Genomic DNA, 20,492 nt, shown 5'->3' on the forward strand with positions numbered 1-20,492 from the left:
AACGGTTTAGATATTTGTCATTTAAATGTTATGAAATAATTAGCTTGTGTCCGTTATCTTGTCCGTTATCTTGTGAGATAAATACATGCAGAAAAAGATTTGTCCAAGATTTGTCCAAAAGTTATTGGATAAACATCCAAAATGTATTCTTATTTTAATTCTTATTTTATTTAAATAATTATGACTTTAGAAATACATTGTGGATGGTTGCTACAATTTGAACAATAGTGTAATACATTTGAGCAAATATACCGAATTTTGATTACTTTTATTGTGATTTATTGTGACTTCTATGTTGCTCTTCCGGAGCTGAGTTCATGAGTGTTGATGATTGTTGAAACGTGAACACATGTTGACAAAAAAACACATCGGCATAGCAATATACAATTCATAAACAGCCAACATGAGAGATACACCGTTATCAAACTGCGAGCGAGACTTTTTACTAAAAGCTATTGAAGAAAAAAAGGTAGCTGATGCATTTTGTGTAGCCTTGTATGTGAATGAAACGTGCTAGCTGAGATAGCCAGATATGCTAGTTAGCTGGCATAAATGGCCAATTTAGATGTGGGAACCCAAACTAAAATATTGTACAGTGTCTATCTCTATCTACCAACGTTACAGAGTTTGTTAAGAGTTCCGGGTCATTGTACATAACCTGTTGTAAACTTGAGCTACCTAGCTAGCTAATTATCTATAGATACATCATTCCTATATTAGCTATAAATATTTACGATAAATAATCTCACTCAATAATTTGTACCTGCAGCGTTTGGATGGGAGACAGACCTATGACTACAGGAGCATCAAGATCTCGTTCGGGACAGATTATGGTTGCTGCTTTGTTGACCTGGGGAAGACGAGGCGAGTGTTCCTGCCTTTGGAGGCAGACTAAGTACAGCTGCAAAGAAAGTGCAGTTGAGCAGTGGCTCTCAACCAAAGCTACTGGCCTATCTAAAGCGGATAGTTGAGAAGACCAATGGCTTACTGCTAAAATGTAGATGACGGGGTGCACCAGGCAAAGCCAAATGCCCTTGGTGGTACAGTAACCGAAAATGGTTGACAACCACTGCAGTAGCCATTCTTAGTGGAGTTGGCTTTCTTGCTACTAACATGGCAGGCGTTTGCACTAAGTTTGCATAAATCTGAAAGGACTGGATACAAGTATGGCATTCGCTGTACCTTGCTATCTGATTGTTTTGCCATATACCCATCCATCCTTTCAGATCTATAAAGCAGCGTAGGTGACGGTGGTAGAGGCTAGGGCGGTTTGAGATTAAGTTTGGGCTCCTGAGTGGTGCAGCGGTCAAAGGCACTGCATCTCAGTGCAAGAGGCGTCACTACAGTTCCTGGTTTGAATCCAGGCTGTATCTGGCCGGGGTAGGCCGTCATTGTAAATAAGAATTTGTTCTTAACTGACTTGCCTCGTTAAATAAAGGTTAAATTCAAACAAATGGTGTGTTCCTAACCTCCAGGATCATGGCCCAGGTGTCCTGTGAGCTCATTACTCCGAAAGAGAACCGACCGAATGAAGGAATCATGTTCTTCAACATTGAGCTGTCTCCCATGGCTTCACCGTCATTTGAGATGGGCAGGTAAGAGTCCTACTATGTTTTTACTTCACACATTGCAGGTTATGTGAATATGGCTAGTATGGTTGTCGTCCCCGTCTTGATCTCTCGCTCTCTCTAGGCAGTCAGAGCTGTTGGTGAAGCTGAACAGACAGTTGGAGAGATGCCTCAGGAACTCCAAGTGTATAGACACAGAGTCTCTGTGTGTGGTGTCTGGAGAGAAGGTACACACAAACACACACACACCTGAAGTTTGGCATAAAGGCTGTGAACGAAAGTCCCCAAATTGGGTTTCAATTCCAGTCAATTCAGAAAGTAAACCAAATTCCAATTTGAAATGTTCTGCATTGAAGATAATTGTTATTTCAGTTTACTTCCTGAATTGACAGGAACTCAATATTTGGAAGGTGTTTTTAATGTTTTGTACACTCAGTGTATATCTACTGGTCTTCCAAGGTTTGCTACAGATCTATAATGCCTATCTACCTGTATTTTTCCAGGTGTGGTACAGATCTATAATGTCTATATCTACCTGTCTATCTCTCCAGATGTGGTACAGATCAATGTCTGTGTAATTAGAGTGTGTCTGTGTATCTCCAGGTGTGGCAGATTAGGGTGGACGTCCACTTGCTGAACCACGATGGTAACCTGATGGACGCTGCCAGCATTGCTGCCATCGCGGCCCTCTGTCACTTCAGACGGCCCGATGTGGGCATCCAGGGAGAGGAAGTCACTGTGGTGAGGAGAGGGGTGTGGGCGACGCTACCGACAACTAATGCCATGGCAACAATCTTTGACATTGATTACACCCCTGGGTAGTGTTAATTAGGAACCAAACTGACTGAAACAGGGAGGGACCACCTGGATTTGTCTAATAAGACACACATTTTTGTAATGCGATGCGAAATGTTTTAAAAATGTCATCTGTTGCATGCCCTAATGAACACAACCCCAATTTATAATGATTTAACCCTTCATGTGTCTTTTCCACAGTACAGTACAGAGGAGAGAGACCCCCTTCCCCTTAGCATCTACCACATGCCCATCTGTGTTAGTTTCTCCTTCTTCCAACAAGGGTAGGTCCGTGTTATATAAGATCACCTGTATGTTTGATATCACTATCAGACAGGGATGGCTGTCATTGCAGTTCTCTCTCTGCCTCTCTTCCCTTTCCTTTCCTCTCCTGTTCTCATTCTCTCCACTGTTTTCTTCCCTTTCCTCTCCTGTTCTCATTCTCTCCACTGTTCTCTTCCCTTTCCTCTCATTCTCTCCACTGTTCTCTTCCCTTTCCTCTCCTGTTCTCATTCTCTCCACTGCTCTCTTCCCTTTCCTCTCCTGTTCTCATTCTCTCCACTGTTCTCTTCCCTTTCCTCTCATTCTCTCCACTGTTCTCTTCCCTTTCCTCTCCTGTTCTCAATCTCCACTGCTCTCTTCCCTTTCCTCTCATGCTCTCCACTACTCTCTTCCCTTTCCTCTCATGCTCTCCACTACTCTCTTACCTTTCCTCTCCTTCTCTCCACTGTTCTCTTTCCTCTCCTGTTCTCATTCTCTCCACTGTTCTCTTCCCTTTCCTCTCCTTCTCTCCACTACTCTCTTCCCTCTCCTGCTCTCCTTCTCTCCACTACTCTCTTCCCTTTCCTCTCCTGCTCTCCTTCTCTCCACTGCTCTCTTCCCTTTCCTCTCCTGCTCTCCTTCTCTCCACTGCTCTCTATGTCCTATCTCATATCCCCTCTCCCTCTGCTCCAGGACCTACCTGTTGGTTGACCCGTGTGAGCGTGAGGAGCGTGTGATGGACGGCCTTCTGATGATAGCCATGAACAAACACAGAGAGATCTGCTCCATCCAGTCTAGTGGAGGCATCATGCTGCTCAAAGACCAGGCGGGTACTGGGGAGCCATAGAGATACAGTCAGCTGCTCAAAGACCAGGCGGGTACTGGGGAGCCATAGAGATACAGTCAGCTGCTCAAAAGACCAGGCGGGTACTGGGGAGCCATAGAGATACAGTCAGCTGCTCAAAGACCAGGCGGGTACTGGGGAGCCATAGAGATACAGTCAGCTGCTCAAAAGACCAGGCGGGTACTGGGGAGCCATAGAGATACAGTCAGCTGCTCAAAAGACCAGGCGGGTACTGGGGAGCCATAGAGATACAGTCAGCTGCTCAAAGACCAGGCGGGTACTGGGGAGCCATAGAGATACAGTCAGCTGCTCAAAAGACCAGGCGGGTACTGGGGAGCCATAGAGATACAGTCAGCTGCTCAAAGACCAGGCGGGTACTGGGGAGCCATAGAGATACAGTCAGCTGCTCAAAGACCAGGCGGGTACTGGGGAGCCATAGAGATACAGTCAGCTGCTCAAAAGACCAGGCGTGTACTGGGGAGCCATAGAGATACAGTCAGCTGCTCAAAGACCAGGCGGGTACTGGGGAGCCATAGAGATACAGTCAGCTGCTCAAAAGACCAGGCGGGTACTGGGGAGCCATAGAGATACAGTCAGCTGCTCAAAGACCAGGCGGGTACTGGGGAGCCATAGAGATACAGTCAGCTGCTCAAAAGACCAGGCGGGTACTGGGGAGCCATAGAGATACAGTCAGCTGCTCAAAAGACCAGGCGGGTACTGGGGAGCCATAGAGATACAGTCAGCTGCTCAAAAGACCAGGCGGGTACTGGGGAGCCATAGAGATACAGTCAGCTGCTCAAAGACCAGGCGGGTACTGGGGAGCCATAGAGATACAGTCAGCTGCTCAAAAGACCAGGCGGGTACTGGGGAGCCATAGAGATACAGTCAGCTGCTCAAAGACCAGGCGGGTACTGGGGAGCCATAGAGATACAGTCAGCTGCTCAAAGACCAGGCGGGTACTGGGGAGCCATAGAGATACAGTCAGCTGCTCAAAAGACCAGGCGTGTACTGGGGAGCCATAGAGATACAGTCAGCTGCTCAAAGACCAGGCGGGTACTGGGGAGCCATAGAGATACAGTCAGCTGCTCAAAAGACCAGGCGGGTACTGGGGAGCCATAGAGATACAGACAGCTGCTCAAAAGACCAGGCGGGTACTGGGGAGCAAATACCACTCTGGATCCTTGTCCCTGTACGGGCAGACCCGGGATGCCTACCCACGTCCACAACAACGGCACATATTACCCGCAAATCAGCATGCTAAATACTTGTCTAGATATCATAACCATGGCTTTGGTAGGCCAGGGGGCTGATAATATTCAGGATGGATACTAGTGTACACTAGCTACTTCACTGTGAATTGTATCTCTAAAGCATGCTGTGTTTGTACAGGTCCTCAGGTGCAGTAAGATCGCTAGTGTCAAAGTGTCAGAGATCACAGAGCTAATCAACAAAGCCTTGGCGAACGACAAGAAGGCCAGGTGGGGGTGACGTCAACTTGGTCTCGTTAACGTTCATTTTGACTTTGTGGCTGTGCTATCTAGTGGAAAGCCATTTCTATAAACCTCATCTGGTGTTGCTACTTCGGTGTCATGTCGTTTTCTGATTCCAATAAAGTTATTTTTGAATATTGGTTTTTCAGAAAAACTGGGGGTAAGTTTGGCTTCGCAGAGTCGTTGCCCCAGGAGCGAATCACAGCGCTGAAAACAGACGTGTCACCTGTGGAAATGAGTGACGTCAAGGAGAAGGCCAATGAGATCGTCCAGAGAGCTGAGGTCCCACCCCAAACGTATCCCTTCAAAGAAATTCTTGAATTTACTCTGAATAATTTTGTAGTATTAGACTCTATTTTCTCCAGGGGGGTCATGGTTTGTGGGCGAGTGAGTTAGTGAGCGAGTGACTTGGTGTGCCTGCACTCTTGTTGTCTGTTTTCTCAATGCTACTGATCCATGGTTTACTCTAGACTCTAGTCCTTAACCAACCGTGGGACAGCGTTCCCTCTCCAGTGTTAACTGCTCCAGGTACAGGCCAGGTGGGGGAGGGGATAGAGAACTCCTGGGGTCTGGAGGAAGAGGAAGAGGAGGAGGAGGAAGAAGAGACCATGGAGTTGGAAGAGGGACATGAGGAAAAGGAGAGAGGTAACTATTTGCCTAAGTTTTGTTTTCCTTGGGTGAGTGAAACTGACTAGCCTGGTCCCAGATCTGTTTGTGCTGTCTTCTATGGTCATGATCTGGAACCAGGCTACAAGAATGAATCAATTGCTCCAGGGATGCTGAGCTGCCCCTGACCCATTGGCTCCAGCCACTCTGGATGGGGGGGGGGGTTGGTTGGTTGGTTTGTGAGCATAAAGGCACTTTTCTGTTATTTTAAGTTAACGATCAATAAAGCTACATCTCATCTTATGTGTGATTGTGTTTCCTAGGTGACGTGGTGGTCATCTCAAACAGTGACAGCGAGGAGGAGGACGTTGTCATCTTGAACCAGGTGACAACAAAGTAAGTGACACTTTATATTTTTTTCTTCTGGGTTCTATAGAACCCCGTTGTGTGTCTCTAAACATTGCCTCAGGAGGGCGATGCGCGCAAGTTGGTGGCAGAACCCCGGGGAGTTCTTATAGAACACCAGTAATAAAGGCCTCTATTTACATGTTGCTTATGAGTGCATTTGACAGTACGTGTGTATTATAATAGGATTTTACGGCTTGTACGTATGTCCTGCTTAATATAAAGTTTGTGTCATCATCGCAAATCAACTGCATTATACTTCAAAAACACCAGTAAAATGGCTCTTTGGGTAGCTTTTGCTACAACCTTTGTAAATAAGGGATAGCTTTCTAGCTGCCAACTGCTGCATCTAAAATAGTTTTTTTGTTTGTTGCAAAGATCACAACCAAATATAATCGTAGCGACGGTTCAAGCAAGAATCAAAACATCATTGTAAGCGTATGAGAACCCCAAAAACGTATTTTGTTTAGAAGTAATAAAAGCGCAGGTCTGGACTGTTGAATGGGTGCAGATGGTGCTGATTTTCTTACTGCAGCCAAGAGTCGTGTGCATCTGTCCGTGACATCAGTGTGTTGTGTACTGGAAAGGGCTTTTATACAGATTACACACCAAATACACACCAAATACACACCACACAAGTTCCATATAAATGACACCTTCACTTTCAGACGGATGTATTTTTTTTGTTCCACCCACAAGCACATTGTCTCACTGCTGTTGTAAATGCAAACCATTGAAGTTATAATGTAAGGTTGGGTTTTTATCAAAAACTACAAAACATCCTTCTGATCTAGTGAGAACCAGATATATTGATGCTCATTTCATGTGTATATTATACATTAGTCTCATCATGAAAACAGTAACCTTTTTACAATTGAAGTTGTGCTTTACTTTGAGGAAGAAATGTACCAGACTTTATGTTCTCTCTCAGGGAGAAGGCCTCGAGCTCTAACCAACAGGGGGCAGTAGCTTCCAAGCAGCAGAAAAAGAAGAAGAGGAAGTGAAATATGTTTTTTTTTTTGAGCGGATGGAACATAAATACAAATAAACAGTAGACTGGAAATTGACCACAAGAAGCCCCAAAATATATGACTGAAACAATAATTTCAAACCATGCTTACATTTGTATACAAACACTTGTCTCTATTATGTGTGAGAATACTTGAACAGATTTCCAAAATTAAAATAACTTGGAAGATGTTTTCCTGGTGTTTTTACAGTCTTTTGTCTCCAACCATGAAAAAATATTTTGTTTTTTTGCTCAGAAACTTTTAGGGGCCCAATAAAACCACCCGCGGGCCAAATTCAAATTCAGCCAGTTGGGGAACCTTGCCGTAAATGTTTTTTTTTTTTTTATAAGGCACCAACTGAAGCATATACAGTGTATGTGTTGTTTATTAGGCACCACCTGAAGCATACACAGTAGATGTATTGTTTATTAGGCACCACCTGAAGCATACACAGTAGATGTATTGTTTATAAGGCACCACCTGAAGCATACACAGTAGATGTATTGTTTATAAGGCACCACCTGAAGCATACACAGTAGATGTATTGTTTATTAGGCACCACCTGAAGCATACACAGTAGATGTATTGTTTATTAGGCACCACCTGAAGCATACACAGTATATGTATTGTTTATTAGGCACCACCTGAAGCATATACAGTATATGTATTGTTTATTAGGCACCACCTGAAGCATACACAGTAGATGTATTGTTTATTAGGCACCACCTGAAGCATACACAGTAGATGTATTGTTTGTAAGGCACCACCTGAAGCATACACAGTATATGTATTGTTTATTAGGCACCACCTGAAGCATACACAGTAGATGTATTGTTTGTAAGGCACCACCTGAAGCATACACAGTATATGTATTGTTTATTAGGCACCACCTGAAGCATACACAGTAGATGTATTGTTTATTAGGCACCACCTGAAGCATACACAGTAGATGTATTGTTTATTAGGCACCACCTGAAGCATACACAGTAGATGTATTGTTTATTAGGCACCACCTGAAGCATACACAGTAGATGTATTGTTTATTAGGCACCACCTGAAGCATACACAGTGTATGTATTGTTTATTAGGCACCACCTGAAGCATACACAGTAGATGTATTTTTTATTAGGCACCACCTGAAGCATATACAGTGTATGTATTGTTTATTAGGCACCACCTGAAGCATACACAGTAGATGTATTGTTTATTAGGCACCACCTGAAGCATACACAGTGTATCAAATCAAATGTTATTTGTCACATGCGCTGAATACAACAGACCTTACAGTGAAATGCTTACTTATATGCCCTTAACCAACAATGCAGTTTTACGGAAAATACCTAAAAAAAAGTAAGAAATTAAACAAATAATTAAAGAGCAGCAGTAAAATAACAATCTATATACAGGTGGTACCGCTACAGAGTCAATGTGAGGGGGCACCGGTTAATCCAGGTAATTGAGGTAATATGTAGGTAGAGTTAAAGTGACTATGTATAGATTATAAACAGAGAGTAGCAGCAGTGTACAAGAGGGGTCTGGTGGTCATTTGATTAGATGTTCAGGAGTCTTATGGTTTGGGGGTAGAAGCTGATAAGGAGTCTTTTGGTCCTTGATTTGGTGATCCGGTACCACTTGCCGTGCGGTAGAAGAGAGAACAGTCTGACTAGGGTGGCTGGAGTCTTTGACCATTTTTAGGGCCTTCCTCTGACACCGCCTGGTATGGAGGTCCTGGGTGGCAGGAAGGCACCGCCTGAAGCATACACTATATATGCACTTCAATAAAAATGTGTTGGATGGAAAGGATATGTCACTCTTTTGTGCCACTGTTTTTACTTAAGGCTCGAGGGGGTGTAGTATATGGCCAATATACCACGGCTAAGGGCTGTTCTTAGGCGCGATGCATTGCGTGGTTGATGCTTCAGGTGCCTGGATACAGCCCTTATCTGTGGTATATTGGCTGTGTACCACAAACCCCTGAGGTGCTTTATTGCTATTAAAAACTGGTTTCCAATGTAATTAGAGCAGTAAAAACATATGTTTTGTCAGCCAATCAGTATTCAGGGCTTGAACCACACAGTTTATAAATACCTTTTTACACTGTAAACAAAATGTAGACAATGTAAAAAAAAATATATATATATAGTTTTATTTGACTGGCAGATAGCAAAGGAGGCTCTAGGAGTGAGTCACACTATAAAAGGCAGATTTATGTTGTTCGTAATGACTTTGATGGTGTGTGAATATTTTGTGTTAATTGTTAAGAAATACAATAACATTCACAACAGGTTGTATGATACAGCATCAACCTTCCAAGTGAAGACAAGTGTGTGTTCATCCGCAAAACCAAGGCAGGTCCTACCGAGATTTGAACTCGGATCGCAGGATTCAGAGTCCTGAGTGCTAACCATTACACCATAGAACCTGTTGTTGCAGTATGGACTGAAAGGAAATTTTAAATGACATGTATTTAGGCACTGTATGCGTCGTTTGCGCCTTCTTCCGCATGTTGTTATTCAAATGTCGCAAGGAATTCCTTTTAAGGAACTAGGAACTGACATTGAAAAGTTACGTAGAAGTGTTAGACCAGAAAATATCAACACCCTCACGATTTTAGAGGGGAAAACCGCTCCGAATTTGAAAATGCAAGTTACAAACTTACTTGTTTCAGTTGAGATTCCGTGTTGAAGGACGCCAGTTTACAGGAGGCACGTGTTATGAATGCTCATGGTCCAACTCGAGAGAAAAAGATTATGTTGGCCAGTACGGGTATCGAACCCGCGACCTTCGCGTTATTAGCACGACGCTCTAACCAACTGAGCTAACCGGCCTTCGTAGTGTGTGAACATTTACGTATTTCCAACGCAAATAACGTAGTTAGAAAAAACCTTTGCAAACGTTTGTTTGACTCTTTTTGGAGTAGCGAGTAGTGGACTACTATTAACTTACCATATTACCTTCATATTAGGAATTTCTTGTTGGTTAGTGTTATTTGAGTCTCTACCAGGCTTTCACCTCACTTGGCATGAAAGATCTTGTCAGAAAGAGGCCAATGTCGTTCCGACACCGGCTCAATAGGTTAAATAGAGGCTAACATTAGATGGAGGGTATCAAAGCAGTTTGCTCCTCGCAGAAGACTAAATTTAATTAGTCGCAAAAACCTGATAGGTCCTACCGAGATTTGAACTCGGATCGCAGGATTCAGAGTCCTGAGTGCTAACCATTACACCATAGAACCACATACCACGTATAGCACTAACTGCTTACTAATAGTTTAGGATTAAAAGATTAAAAGTTTTGACTGTGACAAGGTTGTTCCTGGTCCGTTCTGAAAGGAAAGTACATAAAAAACGTGACTGATATATAAATCAAACTATCACAACCACAACTGAAATACCAATTATTTCTGTATTACTTTAAACTGTTGGTCGAACTCTAACACCTTGCCCAGACCGGCTGCGCGCGTGCGCTATCGTGCATAAATGTATTTTGCCCCCCCCCCCCCCCCCCCCCCACACACAAAACGCGATCACGTCACGCAGGTTAAAATATCAAAACAAAAACTGAACCATTTTAATTAATTTGGGGACAGGTCGAAAAGCATGAAACATGTAAGGCTCCGTTTACATCGGTAGCCCAAATCTCATTAATAGGGCTTAGAGATGTTTGATTTGTAAAAGAACCACACGCATGTATATTTTTGTTCAGTGTAAATTATACAATAACTACATTTGCTAATTAAAACGCAGATTTTTTTTGTTGATACCGTTTCTGGACAAAAAATATTTTCTCAGTTTTTTCCGGTGAAAGAAACAAGTGGGTGGGAGTCGATAAGGTTCAGATTTTTTTCACCCCCATCACATCAATCGTGTTGGAAATATGTAGACTTACAAGTTGTTACATGGTAGGGTAGCCCAGTTGATACCGTTTATGGCCAGAAAATATTTTCTCTGTTTTTCCGGAGAACCTAGGAGAGTAAATCTGAACCCATCACAGAGTATTGATTACAGGGTTCTGTGCTGTCAAGGTTATCACTCAGGACTCTGAATCCTACAATCTGAGTTCAAGTCTTGGTCGGACCTACCATGTGAATAATTCTTCCTTGTTGCACTAGAAGATCGCTGTCCAAATATTGTTGTCAGTTGAAAGTATTTGCAACACGTGAAGGAACGACTGTCCATTTTTTTCTGTAAAATTCCAACTTTGGTTAAGAATATGGTTCTATGGTGTAATGGTTAGCACTCTGGACTTTGAATCCAGTGATCCGAGTTCAAATCTCGGTAGAACCTTCCTAGCTTTTATGCTGAATTATTCACATGGCCTACCAAGTCTCATCTCTTGCTGTTAATCGGGTGAACAAATGACAGGAAGGAACGACTGTTCATTTTTATCTGTAAAATTCCAAATTTGGTTAAGAATGTGGTTCTATGGTGTAATGGTTAGCACTCTGGACTTTGAATCCAGTGATCCCAGTTCAAATCTCGGTAGAACCTTCCTAGCTTTTGTGCTGAATTATTCACATGGCCTACCAATAATCCCGTCTCTTGCTGTTAATCTTGTGAACAAATGACAGGATGGAACGACTGTCCATTTTTATCTGTAAAATTCTAAATTTGGTTAATAATATGGTTCTATGGTGTAATGGTTAGCACTCTGGACTTTGAATCCAGTGATCTGAGTTCAAATCTCGTTAGAACCTTCCTAGCTTTTGTGCTGAAATATTCACATGGCCTACCAATAATCTCATCTCTTGCTGTTAATCGGGTGAACAAATGACAGGAAAATCTGAACACTTCAATAACATTTATGTTCAGGGTTCTATGGTGTAATGGTTAGCACACAGGACTCTGAATCCTGCGAACCGAGTTCAAATCTCGGTAGGACCTACCTTGATTTTGCAGTGACATACTCCTCTCCTGTCAACTTTAAAATTGTCGTGTGTGAAAGAAACAAGTGGGTGGGAGTTGATGAGCAGTCTTTGGTACACATGAATGGCTAGCCTACAGGAAATGCATACTATGAGTGCCTAGTAGGTTTGTTAATTGAGAACTTGCTACCTCCCAATGAACCGAAAATATTTCAGATTTTTTTCACCCTCATCACATCAATCGTGTTGGAAATATGTGGACTTACAAGTTGTTACATGGTAGGGTAGCCCAGTTGATACCGTTTATGGCCAGAAAATATTTTCTCTGTTTTTCCGGAGAACCTAGGAGAGTAAATCTGAACCCATCACAGAGTATTGATTACAGGGTTCTGTGCTGTCAAGGTTATCACTCAGGACTCTGAATCCTACTATCTGAGTTCAAGTCTTGGTCGGACCTACCATGTGAATAATTCTTCCTTGTTGAACTAGAAGACAGCTGTCCAAATATTGTTGTCAGTTGAAAGAATTTGCAACAAGTGAAGGAACGACTGTCCATTTTTTTCTGTAAAAATCCAAATTTGGTTAAGATTATGGTTCTATGGTGTAATGGTTAGCACTCTGGACTTTGAATCCAGTGATCTGAGTTCAAATCTCGATAGAACCTTCCTAGCTTTTGTGCTGAATTATTCACATGGCCTACCAATAATCTCATCTCTTGCTGTTAATCGGGTGAACAAATGACAGGAAAATCTGAACACTTCAATAACATTTATGTACAGGGTTCTATGGTGTAATGGTTAGCACTCAGGACTCTGAATCCTACGATCCGAGTTCAAATCTCGGTAGGACCTACCTTGAATTTGCAGTGACATACTCCTGTCAACTTTAAAATTGTCGTTTGTGAAAGAAACAAGTGGGTGGGAGTTGATGAGCAGTCTTTGGTACACATGAATGGCTAGCCTACAGGAAATGCATACTATGAGTGCCTAGTAGGTTTGTTAATTGAGAACTTGCTACCTCCCAATGAACCGAAAATATTTCAGATTTTTTTCACCCTCATCACATCAATCGTGTTGGAAATATGTGGACTTACAAGTTGTTACATGGTAGGGTAGCCCAGTTGATACCGTTTATGGCCAGAAAATATTTTCTCTTTTTTTCCGGAGAAACTAGGAGAGCAAATCTGAACCCATCCCAGAGTATTGATTACAGGGTTCTGTGCTGTCAAGGTTATCACTCAGGACTCTGAATCCTACAATCTGAGTTCAAGTCTTGGTCGGACCTACCATGTGAATAATTCTTCCTTGTTGAACTAGAAGATAGCTGTCCAAATATTGTTGTCAGTTGAAAGAATTTGCAACACGTGAAGGAACGACTGTCAATGTTTTTCTGTAAAATTCCAAATTTGGTTAAGAATATGGTTCTATGGTGTAATGGTTAGCACTCTGGTCTTTGAATCCACTGATCCGAGTTCAAATCTCGGTAGAACATTCCTAGCTTTTGTGCTGAATTATTCACATGGCCTACCAATAATCTCATCTCTTGCTGTTAATCGGGTGAACAAATGACAGGAAAATCTGAACACTTCAATAATATTTGTGTACAGGGTTCTATGGTGTAATGGTTAGCACTCAGGACTCTGAATCCTGTGATCCGAGTTCAAATCTCGGTAGGACCTACCTTGATTTTGCAGTGACATACTCCTCTCCTGTCAACTTTAAAATTGTCATGTGTGAAAGAAACAAGTGGGTGGGAGTTGATGAGCAGTCTTTGGTACACATGAATGGCTAGCCTACAGGAAATGCATACTATGAGTGCCTAGTAGGTTTGTTAATTGAGAACTTGCTACCTCCCAATGAACTGAAAGTATTTCAGATTTTTTTCACCCTCATCACATCAATCGTGTTGGAAATATGTGGACTTACAAGTTGTTACATGGTAGGGTAGCCCAGTTGATACCGTTTATGGCCAGAAAATATTTTCTCTGTTTTTCCGGAGAACCTAGGAGAGTAAATCTGAACCCATCACAGAGTATTGATTACAGGGTTCTGTGCTGTCAAGGTTATCACTCAGGACTCTGAATCCTACAATCTGAGTTCAAGTCTTGGTCGGACCTACCATGTGAATAATTCTTCCTTGTTGAACTAGAAGACAGCTGTCCAAATATTGTTGTCAGTTGAAAGAATTTGCAACAAGTGAAGGAACGACTGTCCATTTTTTTCTGTAAAATTCCAAATTTGGTTAAGAATATGGTTCTATGGTGTAATGGTTAGCACTCTGGACTTTGAATCCAGTGATCTGAGTTCAGATCTCGATAGAACCTTCCTAGCTTTTGTGCTGAATTATTCACATGGCCTACCAATAATCTCATCTCTTGCTGTTAATCGGGTGAACAAATGACAGGAAAATCTGAACACTTCAATAACATTTACGTACAGGGTTCTATGGTGTAATGGTTAGCAGTCAGGACTCTGAATCCTGTCATCCGAGTTCAAATCTCGGTAGAACCTTCCTAGCTTTTGTGCTGAATTATTCACATGGCCTACCAATAATCTCATCTCTTGCTGTTAATCGAGTGAACAAATGACAGGAAAATCTGAACACTTCAATAATTTTTATGTACAGGGATCTATGGTGTAATGGTTAGCACTCTGGACTTTGAATCCAGTGATCCGAGTTCAAATCTCGGTAGTACCTTCCTAACTTTTGTGCTGAATTATTCACATGGCCTACCAATAATCTCATCTCTTGCTGTTAATCGGGTGTACAAATGACAGGAAAATCTGAACACTTCAATAGTTTTTATGTACAGGGTTCTATGGTGTAATGGTTAGCACTCTGGACTTTGAATCCAGTGATCCGAGTTCAAATCTCAGTAGAACCTTCCTAGCTTTTGTGCTGAATTATTCACATGGCCTACCAATAATCTCATCTCTTGCTGTTTATCAGGTGAACAAATGACAGGATGGAACGACTGTCCATTTTTATCTGTAAAATTCTAAATTTGGTTAATAATATGGTTCTATGGTGTAATGGTTAGCACTCTGGACTTTGAATCCAGTGATCTGAGTTCAAATCTCGTTAGAACCTTCCTAGCTTTTGTGCTGAAATATTCACATGGCCTACCAATAATCTCATCTCTTGCTGTTAATCGGGTGAACAAATGACAGGAAAATCTGAACACTTCAATAACATTTATGTTCAGGGTTCTATGGTGTAATGGTTAGCACACAGGACTCTGAATCCTGCGAACCGAGTTCAAATCTCGGTAGGACCTACCTTGATTTTGCAGTGACATACTCCTCTCCTGTCAACTTTAAAATTGTCGTGTGTGAAAGAAACAAGTGGGTGGGAGTTGATGAGCAGTCTTTGGTACACATGAATGGCTAGCCTACAGGAAATGCATACTATGAGTGCCTAGTAGGTTTGTTAATTGAGAACTTGCTACCTCCCAATGAACCGAAAATATTTCAGATTTTTTTCACCCTCATCACATCAATCGTGTTGGAAATATGTGGACTTACAAGTTGTTACATGGTAGGGTAGCCCAGTTGATACCGTTTATGGCCAGAAAATATTTTCTCTGTTTTTCCGGAGAACCTAGGAGAGTAAATCTGAACCCATCACAGAGTATTGATTACAGGGTTCCATGCTGTCAAGGTTATCACTCAGGACTCTGAATCCTACTATCTGAGTTCAAGTCTTGGTCGGACCTACCATGTGAATAATTCTTCCTTGTTGAACTAGAAGACAGCTGTCCAAATATTGTTGTCAGTTGAAAGAATTTGCAACAAGTGAAGGAACGACTGTCCATTTTTTTCTGTAAAAATCCAAATTTGGTTAAGATTATGGTTCTATGGTGTAATGGTTAGCACTCTGGACTTTGAATCCAGTGATCTGAGTTCAAATCTCGATAGAACCTTCCTAGCTTTTGTGCTGAATTATTCACATGGCCTACCAATAATCTCATCTCTTGCTGTTAATCGGGTGAACAAATGACAGGAAAATCTGAACACTTCAATAACATTTATGTACAGGGTTCTATGGTGTAATGGTTAGCACTCAGGACTCTGAATCCTACGATCCGAGTTCAAATCTCTGTAGGACTTACCTTTATTTTGCAGTGACATACTCCTCTCCTGTCAACTTTAAAATTGTCGTGTGTGAAAGAAACAAGTGGGTGGGAGTTGATGAGCAGTCTTTGGTACACATGAATGGCTAGCCTACAGGAAATGCATACTATGAGTGCCTAGTAGGTTTGTTAATTGAGAACTTGCTACCTCCCAATGAATCGAAAATATTTCAGATTTTTTTCACCCTCATCACATCAATCGTGTTGGAAATATGTGGACTTACAAGTTGTTACATGGTAGGGTAGCCCAGTTGATACCGTTTATGGCCAGAAAATATTTTCTCTGTTTTTCCGGAGAACCTAGGAGAGCAAATCTGAACCCATCCCAGAGTATTGATTACAGGGTTCTGTGCTGTCAAGGTTATCACTCAGGACTCTGAATCCTACAATCTGAGTTCAAGTCTTGGTCGGACCTACCATGTGAATAATTCTTCCTTGTTGAACTAGAAGATAGCTGTCCAAATATTGTTGTCAGTTGAAAGAATTTGCAACACGTGAAGGAACGACTGTCAATTTTTTTCTGTAAAATTCCAAATTTGGTTAATAATATGGTTCTATGGTGTAATGGTTAGCACTCTGGACTTTGAATCCAGTGATCCGAGTTCAAATCTCGGTAGAACCTTCCTAGCTTTTGTGCTGAATTATTCACATGGCCTACCAATAATCTCATCTCTTGCTGTTAATCGGGTGAACAAATGACAGGAAAATCTGAACACTTCAATAATATTTGTGTACAGGGTTTTATGGTGTAATGGTTAGCACTCTGGACTTTGAATCCAGTGATCCGAGTTCAAATCTCGGTAGAACCTTCCTAGCTTTTGTGCTGAATTATTCACATGGCCTACCAATAATCTCATCTCTTGCTGTTAATCGGGTGAACAAATGACAGGAAAATCTGAACACTTTAAAAATATTTATGTACAGGGTTCTATGGTGTAATGGTTAGCATTCAGGACTCTGAATCCTGTGATCCGAGTTCAAATCTCGGTAGGACCTACCTTTATTTTGCAGTGACATACTCCTCTCCTGTCAACTTTAAAATTGTCGTGTGTGAAAGAAACAAGTGGGTGGGAGTTGATGAGCAGTCTTTGGTACACATGAATGGCTAGCCTACAGGAAATGCATACTATGAGTGCCTAGTAGGTTTGTTAATTGAGAACTTGCTACCTCCCAATGAATCGAAAATATTTCAGATTTTTTCACCCTCATCACATCAATCGTGTTGGAAATATGTGGACTTACAAGTTGTTACATGGTAGGGTAGCCCAGTTGATACCGTTTATGGCCAGAAAATATTTTCTCTGTTTTTCCGGAGAACCTAGGAGAGCAAATCTGAACCCATCCCAGAGTATTGATTACAGGGTTCTGTGCTGTCAAGGTTATCACTCAGGACTCTGAATCCTACAATCTGAGTTCAAGTCTTGGTCGGACCTACCATGTGAATAATTCTTCCTTGTTGAACTAGAAGATAGCTGTCCAAATATTGTTGTCAGTTGAAAGAATTTGCAACACGTGAAGGAACGACTGTCAATTTTTTTCTGTAAAATTCCAAAGTTGGTTAATAATATGGTTCTATGGTGTAATGGTTAGCACTCTGGACTTTGAATCCAGTGATCCGAGTTCAAATCTCGGTAGAACCTTCCTAGCTTTTGTGCTGAATTATTCACATGGCCTACCAATAATCTCATCTCTTGCTGTTAATCGGGTGAACAAATGACAGGAAAATCTGAACACTTCAATAATATTTGTGTACAGGGTTTTATGGTGTAATGGTTAGCACTCTGGACTTTGAATCCAGTGATCCGAGTTCAAATCTCGGTAGAACCTTCCTAGCTTTTGTGCTGAATTATTCACATGGCCTACCAATAATCTCATCTCTTGCTGTTAATCGGGTGAACAAATGACAGGAAAATCTGAACACTTTAAAAATATTTATGTACAGGGTTCTATGGTGTAATGGTTAGCATTCAGGACTCTGAATCCTGCGATCCGAGTTCAAATCTCGGTAGGACCTACCTTTATTTTGCAGTGACATACTCCTCTCCTGTCAACTTTAAAATTGTCGTGTGTGAAAGAAACAAGTGGGTGGGAGTTGATGAGCAGTCTTTGGTACACATGAATGGCTAGCCTACAGGAAATGCATACTATGAGTGCCTAGTAGGTTTGTTAATTGAGAACTTGCTACCTCCCAATGAACCGAAAATATTTCAGATTTTTTTCACCCTCATCACATCAATCGTGTTGGAAATATGTGGACTTACAAGTTGTTACATGGTAGGGTAGCCCAGTTGATACCGTTTATGGCCAGAAAATGTTTTCTCTGTTTTTCCGGAGAATCTAGGAGAGCAAATCTGAACCCATCCCAGAGTATTGATTACAGGGTTCTGTGCTGTCAAGGTTATCACTCAGGACTCTGAATCCTACAATCTGAGTTCAAGTCTTGGTCGGACCTACCATGTGAATAATTCTTCCTTGTTGAACTAGAAGATAGCTGTCCAAATATTGTTGTCAGTTGAAAGAATTTGCAACAAGTGAAGGAACGACTGTCCATTTTTTTCTGTAAAAATCCAAATTTGGTTAAGATTATGGTTCTATGGTGTAATGGTTAGCACTCTGGACTTTGAATCCAGTGATCTGAGTTCAAATCTCGATAGAACCTTCCTAGCTTTTGTGCTGAATTATTCACATGGCCTACCAATAATCACATCTCTTGCTGTTAATCGGGTGAACAAATGACAGGAAAATCTGAACACTTCAATAACATTTATGTACAGGGTTCTATGGTGTAATGGTTAGCACTCAGGACTCTGAATCCTACGATCCGAGTTCAAATCTCGGTAGGACCTACCTTGATTTTGCAGTGACATACTCCTCTCCTGTCAACTTTAAAATTGTCATGTGTGAAAGAAACAAGTGGGTGGGAGTTGATGAGCAGTCTTTGGTACACATGAATGGCTAGCCTACAGGAAATGCATACTATGAGTGCCTATTAGGTTTGTTAATTGAGAACTTGCTACCTCCCAATGAACTGAAAATATTTCAGATTTTTTTCACCCTCATCACATCAATCGTGTTGGAAATATGTGGACTTACAAGTTGTTACATGGTAGGGTAGCCCAGTTGATACCGTTTATGGCCAGAAAATATTTTCTCTGTTTTTCCGGAGAACCTAGGAGAGCAAATCTGAACCCATCCCAGAGTATTGATTACAGGGTTCTGTGCTGTCAAGGTTATCACTCAGGACTCTGAATCCTACAATCTGAGTTCAAGTCTTGGTCGGACCTACCATGTGAATAATTCTTCCTTGTTGAACTAGAAGATAGCTGTCCAAATATTGTTGTCAGTTGAAAGAATTTGCAACACGTGAAGGAACGACTGTCAATTTTTTTCTGTAAAATTCCAAATTTGGTTAATAATATGGTTCTATGGTGTAATGGTTAGCACTCTGGACTTTGAATCCAGTGATCCGAGTTCAAATCTCGGTAGAACCTTCCTAGCTTTTGTGCTGAATTATTCACATGGCCTACCAATAATCTCATCTCTTGCTGTTAATCGGGTGAACAAATGACAGGAAAATCTGAACACTTCAATAATATTTGTGTACAGGGTTTTATGGTGTAATGGTTAGCACTCTGGACTTTGAATCCAGTTATCCGAGTTCAAATCTCGGTAGAACCTTCCTACCTTTTGTGCTGAATTATTCACATGGCCTACCAATAATCTCATCTCTTGCTGTTAATCGGGTGAACAAATGACAGGAAAATCTGAACACTTCAATAACATTTATGTACAGGGTTCTATGGTGTAATGGTTAGCAGTCAGGACTCTGAATCCTATGATCCGAGTTCAAATCTCGGTAGAACCTACCTTTATTTTGCAGTGACATACTCCTCTCCTGTCAACTTTAAAATTGTCGTGTGTGAAAGAAACAAGTGGGTGGGAGTTGATGAGCAGTCTTTGGTACACATGAATGGCTAGCCTACAGGAAATGCATACTATGAGTTCTAGTAGGTTTGTTAATTGAGAACTTGCTACCTCCCAATGAACCGAAAATATTTCAGATTTTTTTCACCCTCATCACATCAATCGTGTTGGAAATATGTGGACTTACAAGTTGTTACATGGTAGGGTAGCCCAGTTGATACCGTTTATGGCCAGAAAATATTTTCTCTGTTTTTCCGGAGAACCTAGGAGAGCAAATCTGAACCCATCCCAGAGTATTGATTACAGGGTTCTGTGCTGTCAAGGTTATCACTCAGGACTCTGAATCCTACAATCTGAGTTCAAGTCTTGGTCGGACCTACCATGTGAATAATTCTTCCTTGTTGAACTAGAAGATAGCTGTCCAAATATTGTTGTCAGTTGAAAGAATTTGCAACAAGTGAAGGAACGACTGTCCATTTTTTTCTGTAAAAATCCAAATTTGGTTAAGATTATGGTTCTATGGTGTAATGGTTAGCACTCTGGACTTTGAATCCAGTGATCTGAGTTCAAATCTCGATAGAACCTTCCTAGCT

General features: G+C 41.5%; 1 protein-coding gene and 26 non-coding genes across 27 annotated transcripts; 24 read left to right on the top strand and 3 right to left on the bottom strand.

The window, feature by feature from the left end:
• The first annotated feature begins 291 nt into the window (after positions 1–291).
• On the top strand, positions 292–7,169 carry LOC129843528 (exosome complex component RRP45-like). The gene is made up of 12 exons (XM_055912291.1): positions 292–469; positions 770–864; positions 1,476–1,595; positions 1,693–1,795; positions 2,172–2,309; positions 2,565–2,647; positions 3,318–3,450; positions 4,858–4,946; positions 5,108–5,254; positions 5,458–5,603; positions 5,888–5,960; positions 6,901–7,169. Exons 1-12 carry the CDS (start codon positions 404–406, stop codon positions 6,971–6,973), a joined length of 1,266 nt encoding a protein of 421 aa, XP_055768266.1. The 5' UTR covers positions 292–403; the 3' UTR covers positions 6,974–7,169.
• A 2,160-nt stretch (positions 7,170–9,329) lies between these two features.
• On the bottom strand, positions 9,330–9,401 carry trnaq-cug (transfer RNA glutamine (anticodon CUG)). Its single transcript has one exon. It is a non-coding gene; the product is annotated as a tRNA-Gln (tRNA).
• Positions 9,402–9,733: 332 nt separating this feature from the next.
• On the bottom strand, positions 9,734–9,807 carry trnai-aau (transfer RNA isoleucine (anticodon AAU)). Its single transcript has one exon. It is a non-coding gene; the product is annotated as a tRNA-Ile (tRNA).
• A 335-nt stretch (positions 9,808–10,142) lies between these two features.
• On the bottom strand, positions 10,143–10,214 carry trnaq-cug (transfer RNA glutamine (anticodon CUG)). Its single transcript has one exon. It is a non-coding gene; the product is annotated as a tRNA-Gln (tRNA).
• Positions 10,215–11,193: 979 nt separating this feature from the next.
• trnaq-uug (transfer RNA glutamine (anticodon UUG)) lies at positions 11,194–11,265 on the top strand. The gene has a single exon. It is a non-coding gene; the product is annotated as a tRNA-Gln (tRNA).
• A 132-nt stretch (positions 11,266–11,397) lies between these two features.
• trnaq-uug (transfer RNA glutamine (anticodon UUG)) lies at positions 11,398–11,469 on the top strand. The gene has a single exon. It is a non-coding gene; the product is annotated as a tRNA-Gln (tRNA).
• Positions 11,470–11,603: 134 nt separating this feature from the next.
• On the top strand, positions 11,604–11,675 carry trnaq-uug (transfer RNA glutamine (anticodon UUG)). Its single transcript has one exon. It is a non-coding gene; the product is annotated as a tRNA-Gln (tRNA).
• A 115-nt stretch (positions 11,676–11,790) lies between these two features.
• Positions 11,791–11,862, top strand: trnaq-cug (transfer RNA glutamine (anticodon CUG)). Its single transcript has one exon. It is a non-coding gene; the product is annotated as a tRNA-Gln (tRNA).
• A 573-nt stretch (positions 11,863–12,435) lies between these two features.
• On the top strand, positions 12,436–12,507 carry trnaq-uug (transfer RNA glutamine (anticodon UUG)). The gene has a single exon. It is a non-coding gene; the product is annotated as a tRNA-Gln (tRNA).
• A 115-nt stretch (positions 12,508–12,622) lies between these two features.
• trnaq-cug (transfer RNA glutamine (anticodon CUG)) lies at positions 12,623–12,694 on the top strand. Its single transcript has one exon. It is a non-coding gene; the product is annotated as a tRNA-Gln (tRNA).
• Positions 12,695–13,449: 755 nt separating this feature from the next.
• Positions 13,450–13,521, top strand: trnaq-cug (transfer RNA glutamine (anticodon CUG)). The gene has a single exon. It is a non-coding gene; the product is annotated as a tRNA-Gln (tRNA).
• Positions 13,522–14,467: 946 nt separating this feature from the next.
• Positions 14,468–14,540, top strand: trnaq-uug (transfer RNA glutamine (anticodon UUG)). The gene has a single exon. It is a non-coding gene; the product is annotated as a tRNA-Gln (tRNA).
• Positions 14,541–14,655: 115 nt separating this feature from the next.
• Positions 14,656–14,727, top strand: trnaq-uug (transfer RNA glutamine (anticodon UUG)). The gene has a single exon. It is a non-coding gene; the product is annotated as a tRNA-Gln (tRNA).
• A 134-nt stretch (positions 14,728–14,861) lies between these two features.
• On the top strand, positions 14,862–14,933 carry trnaq-uug (transfer RNA glutamine (anticodon UUG)). Its single transcript has one exon. It is a non-coding gene; the product is annotated as a tRNA-Gln (tRNA).
• Positions 14,934–15,048: 115 nt separating this feature from the next.
• On the top strand, positions 15,049–15,120 carry trnaq-cug (transfer RNA glutamine (anticodon CUG)). The gene has a single exon. It is a non-coding gene; the product is annotated as a tRNA-Gln (tRNA).
• A 573-nt stretch (positions 15,121–15,693) lies between these two features.
• trnaq-uug (transfer RNA glutamine (anticodon UUG)) lies at positions 15,694–15,765 on the top strand. The gene has a single exon. It is a non-coding gene; the product is annotated as a tRNA-Gln (tRNA).
• A 760-nt stretch (positions 15,766–16,525) lies between these two features.
• trnaq-uug (transfer RNA glutamine (anticodon UUG)) lies at positions 16,526–16,597 on the top strand. Its single transcript has one exon. It is a non-coding gene; the product is annotated as a tRNA-Gln (tRNA).
• Positions 16,598–16,712: 115 nt separating this feature from the next.
• Positions 16,713–16,784, top strand: trnaq-uug (transfer RNA glutamine (anticodon UUG)). Its single transcript has one exon. It is a non-coding gene; the product is annotated as a tRNA-Gln (tRNA).
• A 115-nt stretch (positions 16,785–16,899) lies between these two features.
• trnaq-cug (transfer RNA glutamine (anticodon CUG)) lies at positions 16,900–16,971 on the top strand. The gene has a single exon. It is a non-coding gene; the product is annotated as a tRNA-Gln (tRNA).
• A 572-nt stretch (positions 16,972–17,543) lies between these two features.
• trnaq-uug (transfer RNA glutamine (anticodon UUG)) lies at positions 17,544–17,615 on the top strand. Its single transcript has one exon. It is a non-coding gene; the product is annotated as a tRNA-Gln (tRNA).
• Positions 17,616–17,730: 115 nt separating this feature from the next.
• On the top strand, positions 17,731–17,802 carry trnaq-uug (transfer RNA glutamine (anticodon UUG)). Its single transcript has one exon. It is a non-coding gene; the product is annotated as a tRNA-Gln (tRNA).
• A 115-nt stretch (positions 17,803–17,917) lies between these two features.
• Positions 17,918–17,989, top strand: trnaq-cug (transfer RNA glutamine (anticodon CUG)). Its single transcript has one exon. It is a non-coding gene; the product is annotated as a tRNA-Gln (tRNA).
• A 573-nt stretch (positions 17,990–18,562) lies between these two features.
• Positions 18,563–18,634, top strand: trnaq-uug (transfer RNA glutamine (anticodon UUG)). The gene has a single exon. It is a non-coding gene; the product is annotated as a tRNA-Gln (tRNA).
• A 115-nt stretch (positions 18,635–18,749) lies between these two features.
• Positions 18,750–18,821, top strand: trnaq-cug (transfer RNA glutamine (anticodon CUG)). Its single transcript has one exon. It is a non-coding gene; the product is annotated as a tRNA-Gln (tRNA).
• A 573-nt stretch (positions 18,822–19,394) lies between these two features.
• On the top strand, positions 19,395–19,466 carry trnaq-uug (transfer RNA glutamine (anticodon UUG)). Its single transcript has one exon. It is a non-coding gene; the product is annotated as a tRNA-Gln (tRNA).
• A 115-nt stretch (positions 19,467–19,581) lies between these two features.
• Positions 19,582–19,653, top strand: trnaq-uug (transfer RNA glutamine (anticodon UUG)). Its single transcript has one exon. It is a non-coding gene; the product is annotated as a tRNA-Gln (tRNA).
• A 759-nt stretch (positions 19,654–20,412) lies between these two features.
• Positions 20,413–20,484, top strand: trnaq-uug (transfer RNA glutamine (anticodon UUG)). The gene has a single exon. It is a non-coding gene; the product is annotated as a tRNA-Gln (tRNA).
• Positions 20,485–20,492: the final 8 nt, after the last annotated feature.

The sequence above is a fragment of the Salvelinus fontinalis genome, unplaced genomic scaffold, assembly GCF_029448725.1.
Source record: "Salvelinus fontinalis isolate EN_2023a unplaced genomic scaffold, ASM2944872v1 scaffold_0155, whole genome shotgun sequence".
NCBI classification, from domain to species: Eukaryota; Metazoa; Chordata; class Actinopteri; order Salmoniformes; family Salmonidae; genus Salvelinus; species Salvelinus fontinalis.

Coding starts and splice junctions, on each gene's coding strand:
- LOC129843528 (XM_055912291.1), top strand. CDS start 404: ATGAGAGATACACCGTTATCAAACTGCGAGCGAGACTTTTTACTAAAA. Junction 470..769: donor AAGCTATTGAAGAAAAAAAG/GTAGCTGATGCA, acceptor TTGTACCTGCAG/CGTTTGGATGGGAGACAGAC. Junction 1,596..1,692: donor CCGTCATTTGAGATGGGCAG/GTAAGAGTCCTA, acceptor CGCTCTCTCTAG/GCAGTCAGAGCTGTTGGTGA.